Source organism: Brachionichthys hirsutus, unplaced genomic scaffold (genome assembly GCF_040956055.1).
Source record: "Brachionichthys hirsutus isolate HB-005 unplaced genomic scaffold, CSIRO-AGI_Bhir_v1 contig_279, whole genome shotgun sequence".
NCBI lineage: Eukaryota > Metazoa > Chordata > Actinopteri > Lophiiformes > Brachionichthyidae > Brachionichthys > Brachionichthys hirsutus.
In genome coordinates, this window is record NW_027180631.1 from 1 (window position 1) to 14,139 (window position 14,139).

General features: G+C 43.7%; 1 protein-coding gene and 1 non-coding gene across 2 annotated transcripts in view; one reads left to right on the forward strand and one right to left on the reverse strand.

The window, feature by feature from the left end:
- Nucleotides 1-3,498: 3,498 nt before the first annotated feature.
- Nucleotides 3,499-14,139, reverse strand: part of LOC137916237 (glypican-1-like) — a gene marked incomplete at its 3' end in the record, with an annotated part of 36,883 nt that continues 26,242 nt past the window's right edge. The window contains exons 2-4 of the mRNA XM_068759317.1: nt 13,587-13,745; nt 3,819-4,046; nt 3,499-3,701 (exon numbers count right to left, since the gene is read on the reverse strand). Of these exons, the coding sequence (XP_068615418.1) occupies nt 3,499-3,701; nt 3,819-4,046; nt 13,587-13,745 (590 nt within the window). The remainder of the gene's footprint in view (nt 3,702-3,818; nt 4,047-13,586; nt 13,746-14,139) is intronic.
- Nucleotides 4,116-4,187, forward strand: trnap-cgg (transfer RNA proline (anticodon CGG)). The gene has a single exon. It is a non-coding gene; the product is annotated as a tRNA-Pro (tRNA).

The window sequence follows — 14,139 nt, forward strand, 5'->3', positions numbered from 1 at the left end:
TACCACAGCATCAGCGGCTGTAGGGCATTGATGCGTATCAGATAGGAAAATAGATTCTATATTTTACAAACCAATCAGTAGTTCAAAAAAAAAATCAGGACTGCTCGACATAACTGGACATAAAAATGATCATTTTCTGACCATGAAATTGCATCGGCAGAGGCAACCCCTGTGAAATGCTTGTTCAGCATTTTGATCTAGTCTTTATTTTGTCCATCTTGTTAGCAGTTTACAGCTCTTTTAATATTTACCTCCACAAAGGGTACTTTCATCCCTGTCTATTGGTTGGATTTATTTGATATCCCCTACTGATGGCTAAACGGGAGTGTGTGTGTGTGTGTGTGTGTGTGTATGCCGCTAGCTTTAAATGGCCCTCTATTTCACACATGCTGCTGTTATGGACACCCTCCACCCCCTCACCACCACCCAGTCTTCGCACATTCGCCATCTGCATCATTTCACAATGTCTTAGACCTCACTGGTCCGAGCGGCGTCATCGGCCGCCGCCGGTGTCTGAACTCCACTGCGGCGCTTTACCATTACCGGTAATCAGGATAGATGATATTCAATCACAGTGTACTTCAGCATATATTATTTGTTTTGACACAACTAAATAAATAAACTAAATAAAATCTTGAAGCAAGTATAAAAAATGCATAATGAGCCTAAATTTAGTGAAGCAATCTTTGATACATAAGAGATAAAGAGAATTCGTTAATTAGATCGCGTTGCTCAAAGAGGAGATGAAGTGAAATACGTGATACAGAAAAGCAATAACCATGTTTCCAGGCTTAAGTCAGAGTCAGATCCTCCTTACTCTGTTTTTCTTCTGCCCATCCGCTCATTAATTAACCACCAATGAGTCATATGAATTCTTGATGAATGAAGATCAGTAAGCGAGAAGGAGAATAAATAATGAAAAGAGCGACAGGGAGAGGGTTAAAACAAACAAATTAGATTTGCAGAGAGTGATTGGCAGAGGAGGAAAAAACCCACAAGAGGACACACAAAATAGTACAAGAAATTCATCAGTCTGGGATCTGTTATATCTTCCATTTAAAATTGATGCTGATAATCCCAGCACAAAAGAACTGCAGCATCCACACACACACACGATGAAGATTCATGTCATCTCTACATTGGCTGATTACAGGGATGCAATACTTAATATATATACTCTCTTTGCCGTTTGTATGCCCTTAAACATCCTTGTTTCACCTTTACAACCTGTCCTTACTTTTTATACTGCTCACAGAAATCAACCTCTTCCATAGCTCTCACACGCTCTCTGTTTTTCTTTCCTCTGTATTTAGCGGCACATATGAGCGACCTCTCCACCCTTGTGTTGCGACGCAAGACCAGACAACACACTTTTTGCCTCCAGAGTGAGATATGTGCCGTGTCGCCTACTCCCCCCCCCCCCCCCCCCCCCAAAAAAAAAGTGAGACACCGCAACCAGCGGAGGAAGAAATAGTACTAAACCAAAGAGACTTCATCTGAGGGTTGAGATTGCGTTTCCATCTTGCAAAAACATCTCAATTTATTCCTTTGCTGTGCTCTCAGCCTCCTTTTTTATGCTACTCTTTCATCATCCTTCAGTACAGCTCACTGTGTTTCATGTCTGATCCAACCAAGACTTTGCAGGGATTCATGTCATGGTTCCTCTGAGTTGCTAGCAAACAGACTCCTGCAGGAAGATATGTGAAGCACACACGTAAACGAAGGATTCGGCTTGGTTTTTCTCCCCCCTTCCGTCTTTGCATGCAAGCTGTGTAATACCTCCTGAGTAGTGTGTGGTAAATATGGGTCCTTTAAGTGGCAATGCATAGCTATAAATAGGAGTGAGCTGTCTCATTAGAGCGCACTCGATAGAAGATAGTTACTCTAAAAAAGTAAATCTAGCTCTTCATGTTAAGAGGAGGAGGCAGCAGGGACACAGCTCTGTGGAATATCAACGTAAATGTTGGGATTTACTGTGAGTGACGGACAATAAAGGATAAAGTGAGGATGTTGGCATCAACGTTTAATTTTCCCTTTTACTTTCGTCTGACTTGCGGCGCCCATCCTCTATGCATAAGTGCAATACAGTGTATCATTATGAATATGAAAAGGAAAAAACGACAGCCATTCTGCATAGTTAAGTGGAAGCCTAAAGTCCTTTTTATATATAAAAAAAACCAATACCTAATGCTAAGTTAGCCTTCTCACTATTTTGATGGGTGTAAATGGAACAAAACAATCCATGACCTCGTTCAGAATGATAGCGGCACATGTGCTATTTAGCAGATGACATTTTGTAATTTGTAAGGTTTTGCTAATTATTCACACGTGATTCCCTGGACAGATTTCTCTCAGGAACGTGCTGCTCGCTGTCAGAACCAGAAAAAACTGTACAAGAATGAGATTTGGATTAAGAAGTAGCCACACACACACGGGAAATATTATCAGCTGAGCTCTTCAGGAAGTGAAAGCTATACCCTGACGGGTATATAAGTACGACCATTATTAATAGCAACATCCTTTTAGCATGCTGCTTGTGCTAATTCCGATGGCCGCTCACCATCATTTTGATTGCTTGAGTCGAGGCTATAGTCAGCAATCCCCATGTCTCTGCAGGATGCTCTAGTGTCACTTGTCACTGTCGGTCTCTGCACCTTGTTATTCACGCCCTACCTGTTATGCTCGACCAGCTGTTTTCATTGTTATTCCCGATGTTACACTGATGTGGATACATGGCTTGCTGCATCCAGGAACTTAATTGAGACATCCTCGGGTTCCCTTGTCACACCTATTTCCCGTGCCGAGGAGAGGCAGAGAGGCAAGGCCACGACATCTAACTGATGATGCCGGGGAAGCGATACAGTATGTTCCGCAGACGGCGTTCACCAGAACGTAAGTTAGATTGAGAGAGGATGGGGCCAATAGATTTGTTATTTCATGTGCATCCTTGCAGTCTCACACCGATGCCGCTGCCTATTTTGTCAGGAAAAGTTTTTTTTTTCTTGCTCTATATATTATGTACAGTACTTCCACACAGTCTCATCACGACACTTCTTTCCATCTCAAAACAGAATTGTAATTTTCAACTCTGGTGCAACGATGCAATTATACATCTGACAGGGGGCCAGGGCTCTCAACACTCTCCTTGCCAAGTGTCTGAGACGTGCTTTTTAGTGGTCTGTCAATATCAGCCCTCCCTTCCATAGAGCTGAAGAGATTCTCTTGTACTGCTCTGATTTTAACCTTACTCTTGTCTCATGCACAGACGGTGCCGTCTCTCCTGGGAGATATTAACCCTTGCCACAGCTTTGAAAGGTATTTGTCGCGTTAAAGGTGACATTAACTATTGTTGCAGGGGCCCCGATTGTTCAGTCTGGACCATAATTTACTGAGCAGCTAACTTTTACCTGCCATTGCCTTATTCTATTGTCACGGAAGCGTGTGTGTGTGTGTGTGTGTGTGTCTGGGAGGAAAGTGGATTTTTGATAGAGGTAAAGCAATGAAAGAGTGGGGGGGGGGGGGGGAGACGGGGTTTACCTGGGACACCTTGCGCACCACCTCCCCGCTGACCGCCAGCCCTTGAACAAAGGAGCGCGCTGCCACAAATGTGCGCGTGACCATAATCTTCAGCAAACGGGGTGTGTCGCCAAAAGGTCGCAGTGTCTCTATCTGCTTGGACACACACTCCAGATAGTCCTCACCTGTAATCACCACACACACTTATTACAGTCTGAAAAGTATTTGCATGCGTAAAAGTGACACTTCTGTAGAATAAAGGTCTCTTCGCGTGGTATTTCGTGGACGAGAGCTCGGTATACCTATGAAATGTTGCCTGTTTGCTTGGTAAAAGAGCTTCTCCAGCAGTCGGGCCCAGAATTCGTTGAGCACCTCTTCCAGGTTGACCTTGGTCCCTCTGTAGTAGTGCGTCAAATCCGTGTACAGGTCAGAGAAGATCTGGGAATTCTGGGCGTATGTGGACCCCCAGGTGGGAGTGAAAGTCTCTTTTAGGTTGATCGCAGAGTGGTTTAGCAACTCCAGGAAATAACCTAAAGAGAAGGAACATTTATGGTTCAGAAGCAGAATAAATATTTGACCTGAAATTACGGCATCCAGATGGCTTGTTGGTCTAGAGGTATGATTCTCGCTTCGGGTGCGAGAGGTCCCGGGTTCAAATCCCGGACAAGCCCAGCCCTTCAACTTGGAACTCTGCGTTCTATTTGTTTCCACAACATCTCGACATGATTCTTCTCATAGTACATCTAACGTGTACTACGCAGTACTTGCTGCATCAATGCAGTCAAATCTTATTACTGCCTCGCGCTGCATACGAATGCTGACTCATTCTGTCGGCGATCGCGTCCCTCATGGGGATGTGAGACAATTTGACGGCGCTTTAGAGAGGAGTCTATGCTGCTCCGACAGAGGATTTACAGATGTAGGGAACAGGCAGAGACAGGCCGTCAAACAGACAGGTAAACAGAAACAGAAACACAGGTAGGCAGGCTGTAAGCCCGACAGAATGAAAGACGAGAATAATGAAGCTGACTCAGGCGAGCTCAAAAACAAAAATGCAAATGTAACCAAGAACGACAAGCCCACATCAAAACTCAAAATTTATTGTATCATGTTTTATTCGCTCCATTTGCACGCACACTGAAAAATGCATAATGTGGCATGATGCAGGAAGGAAAAAGAGCTTCTAGTCTAGAAATCAGAAAAATCTCAATTTATAAAATTTGCTGCAAGGCTGCTGCGTTTAATTATACTGTCATGGCTAATCCCGCTCCGTGGCTTCCTGGGTCAGAGGTGAGTTTGGCTCCGTACTTTTACAGATATCTGATGAGGTTCCAGCTTTTCTGTAACCAACGGGAACAATAAAAACTATGCTCTGCCCATCCATGTCAGCAAAAATTTGTGCGGCATCTACATGATGAGCTCAGATCATTTCTGGTGTGTGTGTGTGTGTGTGTGTGTGTGAATTAGCTTTTCCACACATTTCAACGCACATAAAAACTGCAGCATGCTGCATATGTTGTTCAACCACAACATACTGAAAAAAGATGATCCACGCTACGCTGTCGTACAACTCCATCACCCACGTGCACACGACCTGACAAAAATCACAGCATTCAGTGTTACATAACGTTAATGTGCTAAGCTCATCCTGACCCGTCTGCAATATCGACGCAGCGGCCTTGTTAGATAACGTTTCTCATTCCTGGTTTCCAGCTCATTAATAAACACCGGCTCTCTGCTTCGCCGCTGCCGCTTCATTTGCTGTTTTCACAGAATCCCGACAAAAGGGTCTATTCTCACCGGAGCTGTCGATTTGGAGGGACATATTTAGCACTCAATGTTTGCCAAAATGTACTGTGAAGACTCATCTTGAATTCCATTAAGCAACACAGCTTAGCTTCACGACTTGGAATCATTCTGTATTCTTCCTCTTGCTTAATTTATTGGTCTTTGCTCAGAAAATACTTCAAAAAGAAAAGGGTGTGTGGAAAAAAAATGGAACCAACTTATTATGGCAAATTAGAGAATACATTATCTTCCATAAACTGAAGACTTGGGTCGGTGGCAAAAGCCATTATCCAATATTAATGTGGGTGCATATAACTGAGTTACCTCGTTGTTTTTGATCACTTGCCTTTCACCTAATTGAGTGGATTCACAAATACAATTTTAAAATGATTTGTAAGAATCCAATCAAAAGCAGCTTTAAATCATGCACCTTTTTTAATCTTTTGTTGTATAGTAGTCTTATTATTATTATTATTATAAATACACATTTAATAAATCAGCTTCTCTGGCCTCTTCTGAATTGTTCTTTTAGATCCCAACCCACTTGTTTACGGTTTCCCCTTTATATACTGTTGTGACATAACCGTCCCTGACACGTTGTAGCCATTTGTCCGCCTCTCGTTTATCAGCGAGATGCCTCGTCTCGGTAACACCCCCATTCCCCCGTTCCCTTTACCTGATGTTGCTCAAGCTATTTGAAAAACAAAGCTCTGGACCAGCCGGAGCACCAAAGGGTTGCTGCATCCCTGTCACTCGCTGAATCACATGCACGATGCATGAGGAGTCAGCAGAACGCCACGCAAATGTACACGCAGCTTCACGGTGACAGTGGATCTGAAGTACACACAGCATGACAGATTGTCTCTCACACACACACACACCATCCAGAGTGCACAGTGGCTGTGACAGGTGCATCTGTGCTTTTAATGCCCATTAAAATTCATTCCTGCTGTTTACTGTCAGCCATACAGTAAAAGTGTCTGCAGTCTGGCTTAAGCTGAGAGGGTGTCTTCAGAAATGGTTTCATTCTGGGGATGGAGAGAAGTTATTTCTTCCATTGAATGATTACTCCTAATGTGGCCTGGGTGTGTGTTTAAGTGTTGTGGGAGGGCAGAGCTTGGTAAAAGGTACCATGCTGTCCGACGCTCCGTTGACCTTCAGCTGCAGTGACTAATGATCATCATTAGTGACACGCTGAGCTGCCATGAATGTGTGTTTGCGTGCTCTTGTATGTGAAAATGACCTTTCCCGTTCTTCATCGGCGTGTCTCGCTGAGTACAGCGTGCTCATCCTCTCATTCATCCCTCCCTCCATTTACTGCTTTGACTCCCCCCTCCCCCGTGTCTGCTGCCCGATGGCTTTACTCGAGCGTATTGGGTGAGGAAAAGTAGCTGGGGTGGGATTGTGCAGCACCATAAGTCATGAGGATGCCGTTTCACAGATAGCTGCTCTTTAGAGTCAGTGATGCGAGCTGCTGTCATTTAGAATTGTATCAAGTTAACTTTGTTATCGCCTGATAAATTATTCATGAGTAACACTAAGACTAAAACTCTAATGGACCGAGAAGTCAATGTTATTTATGTATCCTTTATTTCAGTGAGGGGGGGGATCCTCATTAGCATTTAAAATATTTTTAAACTCATTTAAAACATCATTTTTTAAATGTTTGAGTTGGTTTTTACACACATAAGTAGAAATGGTCAGAATCACATACAGCAGATCTGCTTTGAATAGCTTTACGCATGGCGGTGTAGGATATAACCTCATCGGGAGTTGGGTTGGGGTCTAATATTTTCTAGCCGTGCTCGGGGGGACTGAACATGCAAATTCCACGCTCTCATAATTCCCAGCGACATTTTTCTTGTGGCGGTAGATTCGGATAATCTCTGCCACCGCACTCCAACAGATTCACATTCTTTCACCTCTCACGCCATGCACACGCACAGGCACGCACACACACACTCAAAAACAAGCTGAGTCGAGAATGTGTGTCTTAATTACGTTCTTCCTGCAGTGAGAGGGGAGTTAAAGATTTCATTTGCAATCACTTTAAGCTTCACATCCACCTTGACATGTAAGAGGATTATATTTGAGTCTATTCCCGCTCTTTTCCCTCCACTTTTAAATCTGATTAAAAAACACCCACACACACACGTGCATACACAAACCGCTGTCTCATTTGTAAAGTTGTGTTATCAAAAAAAATATTCTTATTAAAGCAAACTGATGTTCCTTTAGCTGCCAATCACTGCCTGTATGCTTGCACTGAGTGACTTTCTAATCATTGGATTGGTCTGATAAAAATATTTTGGATGGTGCAAAATTCCAAAATCAACACACAATGTTGTGAACACAGCATTGATCATTTTCCAAGTAGCCCAGACAGAAGAAGACTCAACCAGAGAACAGAGGAAGCAGGAGGTATAACATGTTCTTCGCAAAACGATCTAAAATCAAATGTCATACTAGGCTAATAAGTACAAGTGCAATCATTGGTTTACTACGTGTTTTACATGTTAAAAATTATTTTCTGGAAGGATATCATGGAATTATATTGAGCAGCTAACTGAGATCTCTGGGACTTGTCCCTGAATCTGCTTTATGCAGATGATGTGGTCCTGTTATCTTCATCAAAAAGCCGAGATGAGAAGCAACAACTCCAGTTCTGAGGCCATGGTTTATTGGCATGAGTTGAGAGTGCAGGTGTTGCAGTATTTGTTCGTGAGTGAGGGAAGAACTGAATGGGGAATTGCTTGATGGATCGGGGCTGCGTCTGTGCTGATGCTGACCCGCTAAAGGTCTGTTGCGTTGTAAAGGGAGCTAAGCTACAAGGTGAAGTTCTCGATTTACTGCTCTGCAAGAAGTTGAGGGACCTCAGAGGCCTCGGGTTTGGTCGGTGTTCCTCAACCAGGACATAAATGCATTCACAGAAAAAAACAACAACTGCAGGAACCGGATGGATACGCATCTTGTTAATGTCAGAATTATTTTCCATGATCTAAATAGCAGTGAGTAAGAGTTCCTCCTCTAGCCATGGAAGAGGCAGCAAACTGGCACTCTGTATTGACAAGCCGCCACTGAGAAGTGGCTCATTCCAGATAGAAGAAGAAGAAAGTTTCCTATGCCAAGAACTATAGCCCTCCGGCAACATTAGTCAGTTGACTAATCTTGAACTGGTTGGTGATTCAGTAATCACAGGCTGACAAGAAATCAATGAATCTTTAACAACTCGTCTGTTCTCAGCTAACTCTCCAGCCTGGTGTGAAAACTCCTATTGGTGCTTGTTTCCACCATCTGGCGGTTAATATTATCTCACATTTGCAGAAGGAAGTGTTTCAAAGCACTCGGGAACCATGCTGTGGGGGGTGGGGGGGCATTTCGTAGAATTTATCTACTAAATTCTTGGACAAGCTTTGTCTGCCCAGGCAATGACATTGAAGAGAAAGACAGCAGCAACTTTAAACACTTTCTCACATACAATTAAGGGCCATAAATAGAAGGCTGCCTGAGAAGCATGACAGATCAGCAGAGTTTTGGCAGCGCACTAGATACTGACATGCAAGAAATGGATTGAAAGGGAGGATGAGTGGAAAAGAAAAGGCTGGAGTGGGAGAGGAAAAAAAACAACAATTGTATATCCCTGAGAAATCTGACATCCATAATTCTATTTGTTGGTTTGACAAGTGCTGAATGATCATATTAGCTGGGTGTTTTTTGGCAGGCAAGAGCGAGGCAGAGAGCCAAGTATGAGGCATATGCCAAAAGGAGGGGAGGAGAGAAAGTAAGGTGGCATTGAATGCGCGAAAATCAGACTATACAAAACAATAATTGCACATTTGGAGTTGCCGCTGGATCTGATCTGATTGAATGATAGGCGTGAAACATTTTGGAGAATAATCAAATCCTGTTTGGGATGATTACGGATTGAATTGTGCAGCACTCAAATGACTCATGGGTGGTGATTTACGGCGGATTCAACGCATTATGTTGTTGCAGTGCCACCTGCAAGCCTAATCTTGTTCGAGGGTCATTGGGGACGTTGTGAAATTGGTACAATTACAACAGAAAAAATGGCATAAAATAATATTTGCCTGTAACGGATATTGCCTGTCATGATAAAACCTCTCTACTGGGCAAAATAACATAGTCCACAATGACAAATGTTTCATGAATAGCAATACGATGGCCACATTTACATGAAAAAATACAATTAAGTGACTCCTTGGTTGAGGGGCCAAACTAATTTCCCCTCTGAAATTAGCTAAAATATGGTAATTAGGTCCTGAAATATTGTTTAAAGGAGCCAAAAAAATATATCCTCCATGGCTGAGGTTAATGGAGCCAGCAAGAAAATAATAAGGCAGGGAAGAAAAGACCACAAGATAGTGAAGGGTAATGATTCAGATAAGACTAGCCATGATTCAGGCTTTCTAACCATCCAAAAGCACCCATGATCCTCAGCCACTCCCTTTGTTGTTTTCCTGTGCAAGGACAATGAAAGTAGGAACACACCAGGCATAAACAAACACTGCTGTCCTGGGTGCACTGAAATGCACAAATGATGATCTGGGAGCCATTAGAATGTTTATGTGTCAGTCTTACTCTCCATCAATAACCACATTTATCACACGCATACTGTGCCCCAAGAGCTCTGCAAGGCCCTTAGCCAGCATTTAGATGCTATTAAAAGGTCCCTTACATTAAACACGCCGACACATCACATAATGAATGCCATTTATCAACAGGCTCTCTGTGGAAGTCTTTATTCGACTTTCTCTGTCGTGGCGCGCCCTGCCTCGCATTATGCACAATTTACCCAGGCCTTTTTCTCATCATCTGGTTTTCTTTCTCAGCTTCTCCCCGCTCCGCTCCTTCCAAACCAAATTCCAGACCATTCCTCACCCTAACCATCATTTTGTTTTGTTTTTCCACATCTATCTCATCTTCTTTTTCCCACTGCTTAACATAAAACATCTTCACCATCATCATCATTCTTTTCCTCTCTCTCTTTTGCGTCCTACCTTTTTTCATTTTATCCATTCTTGGCACCATAGCTACAAGAGAGTAATGCATTTGGCATAATCAGGCCAGTGTACTCTTGAGCTACGCTGACGTGATATGCATGAAGATAAATTGAGCCAATCAAGTGCCACAATGGGAACAGACAGCCTTATCTTTTATGACATCACCAAAGGTGACCCTATGAGCAGGAAATTGAACGATGGGTGGTGGGACTTGGGAGTGAATAAAATCGGTTGCTTTTATTGAAGGAAAACATCAACACAGATATAGACTGTTTCAACAATGTCAATTTATTTATGTGAAGAAAAGAGCACAATTTGGTTGAGAAAGAAATCAACCGTTGGATTATTTGATTATTTTTCTCTCTGTTTGTCCTGTGAGGGGTCACCACAGCAAACCAACCTTCTCCACTTCACCCTGCCCTTCACATCGTCCTCCCCAACACAAGCTACGCTCATGTCCTCCCTCATGTATCCATGTATCTTCGCCTGGGTTGACCTCTAGCCCTGTTCCCTGGCAGTTCCATCAACATCCTTCTACCGATATAGTCCCCGTCTCTCCTCTGGACATGTCCAAACCATCAGAGTCTGGCCTCTCTGACCTTATCTCCAAAACGTCAAACCTTCACTGTACATCTTATAGTCTCCTTTCTAATCATATCCAACCTGGTCACTTCCAAGGAGAACCTCAGCATCTTCATCTCCGCCACTTCTAGCTCCGCCTCCTCTCTTTTCGTCAGAGCCACTGTCTCTAAGCCGTCCATCAAGGCTGTTCTCACCACTGTCTTGTAGACCTTTCAAGATGTGAAAGCAGCAGGGTGAGGACAGATGTTTGGAGTTGTTGGCATACCATATAGGGGGGCACGAAGTGTTTGTACGCAGTGTTGTGCTTTTAAAATCATTAACATGTCATATATATATAAATAATGATCCCTTGCTTCTAGGTGAAAAGCATGCTTTTGCATGAAGCAAAGTGCAGAAGCAATTTGAGCCAAGGTTTGGACAGAGGATCCAGATGCCGATAATGGTGGCAATATATATATATATATATATATATAAGAAAAAAAAACTACTGCCAGATTCCAGGTTTCCATCTGTCTGGAACAGCTGGTTCCCATCTCACTAAGAGGTCCTCCCAGTGCCATAACTCGCTTTGTCCTTTCTGACCATTACCCTCGCACTTCAATATGTGTGACACTTATTTTATCACATTCTTCATTTTAACCATTCTCCATGTATATATATATTTGCACATGTTAATATCTTACACTTGCCCTTGATGGAAGGGTATTCCATCCATTTCTCTGTATCCACCATCTGTCTCCACTCTGTCCTCCCCTTAATCCTCAGCATCATCCTCCATCTTTGTTTAATGCACTCTGTTATTCAACTCGTGCATATGTACACGGTATGAATGACAATCAAGGCAATGTCACACATACTATACAAAGAAGCTTTCAACTCGCTGATTCAGCAAGAGTCACTAAATTACAAATTCACAAGCACGTAAACAAACATATTTATGGTCACATGCTGTATGCGCACATGTGTCCCCAGATCTGACTGCATGTGAGTAGACAGTCCTCTAATCTGTGGCTTGGTTCGGGCTCCTTTTCAAAGTCCGTGAACCTAAAAGGGCCTGGCTTGCTTGGGCTGGAACAGTAACACCCTACACTTAGCCACATGGCGCTAGCTAGCCCACACCCCTGCTAAACACAGCCAGATGTGCAGGGAACGGTGGTCACTCTGCGCTCCTGTAGCCATGTAAACAAAAGAACTCCGCTTTGGATGTGGTTGGGAAACGAGTCATTTTGGGTCATAACAATCAACCTCTCTACAGAATATTTTATGTCTAATCCTGCAAAAATAAAAGCTGCATCCAGCAACCAGTCTGACTCCTGGGATGGCAAAAGCACAAATTATTAAATGAGGGGCCATTTTGATCTTTACAAACAGCCAAGGATAACAGCAGGATACTGTTGGTGAGAATGGCTGGATCCTGCCAAGTTGCCACTGATCATGTCGCAGCAAATGTAACGTATGAAGGTCCAATTAACCCCCTTCATCTCCACGCTCTCATCTTCAGAGGAGGCAGCCGGCAACAGATGGTTTCTAGACCTCAAGGTCACAAATCACTTCTACTTCTACTCCCTCTGCTCGTTACGCACTCCCCAGCTGGAGGAGGGGGGAGGACGTTCTCGGATAATCTCGCTATCTGAAATCATGTGAAACTGAGTGTGTGACAACGATACAGGGAACAAGGCAAGCTTCCAATGACTTCATTGGAAGACGCGTTACATTTGGTGTTGGAAGCCTCTGTGTGTATTTATCTACACACGTTTTTGGATGTGCTTCTTAGGAATGTTTAGAGCTTGAGGCTGAGTGCTGCTTGAATGTGCGTGTCTGCAGTTTTTGTTGTTTACTGGCTAAATGAGGTGCTTTCCCTGAAGAATGGCAGAGTGCAGGCAACGCAGGGTGACACGGGTGCATCTTAGCTGAGCTTATGCGTGAACATGCGAGCGTATGTACCGGCTTGGTGGAGCGACTGTCGCTCCATCTGAGTGAAAAGCAGGGGCCGCCAGAAAGAAAAACGGGGGGGGGGGGGGGGTTTAGAGGAAAAGTAATGAAATATCGGTTGGACACTAATCAATGTGATGTGAAAGAGTCAGGCTAACTATGCAAACGGCGAGCCCCTGCTGCCAGATCCATTGTCACCGGATTGGCCGAGGGGAACAAGTGCACCACAGAGACACACTTTACACAAGAGGCACATTAACTGGAGCAGGTCATTAGACACACATAATTGTGCACAAGCATTCTAAAAAAAATGCTTGTGCAAGTGTCTTTCTATTTCTGTGTCTCGTTTGTTTTCTCATACGGGCCTGATTTTTAAATCATAATGACAACAAAATGTTGCAGTGCTGAGAAGAGTTTGTGTGTCCCGGACTCACAGTGTCACAGACGCAAAGGTCAGTCGGTAAATGTTGGCTTATTTCAAATCAGAGGCAGAACCTGCTGCAGAAAATGAGCAACGAACGCAGGAACTGTTGGCAGTTATTTTTTTTTTATGAAGCCTTATCTTCCCATCAAACAAGTAACTGATGAGGAACTACAGTCAGAATCAAGGACCTTACTTTCAAACAGAAAGCGCTACGCATAAAAAACTGACAAAATAATGCACCACTAAAACTAAAACATTCAAAACTGGGTCACTTTGATGGCAAACTTTTATCTCGTCTCATCTCATAAACTTCGACTCACCATTGAATGCGTTGTACTGTCCGGCGAGGTAGGTCTGTAAGGACCGGCCGGAGTCTTTAAGTCGTCCCTCGATCTCCCTGCGACTCAGGACGGCCAGATTGTCCTCCATGTCGCTGGTGCAGCAGGTGTAACCCTGGGGACAGATGCGCAGGTGCTCCCCTAGCAGAAAGACGGGTGGAGACAGAGAAGAGTGATGGGTGAAAGGATGGAGACCAGACGAACATTAGCATTGAGGGGATCCATCAGCTCACTTTACGACTCGGCAAAGGACAAATCAACAGTCGCTGCTGCTGGATAACACAACAGCAAACATACATATGAGCGGACAGATTAGCTGCCACGGCTGTTTTAATAGCCTCAATCCCAGCTTGTTAGCAGTCCTGCCGAGCGCCCGGAAAGATGTAAGGCAGGCGTACAGCCGAGTTCCCATACAATTTTAATAGGCATGCATTCCTGTGTGTGGGCTTACACACACACATAAAAAAAGCGGAGTACAAAAGAATAAACCAGACGCAATGACAGCGTCACAACAGCAACGAGGCCAAGTCAACTC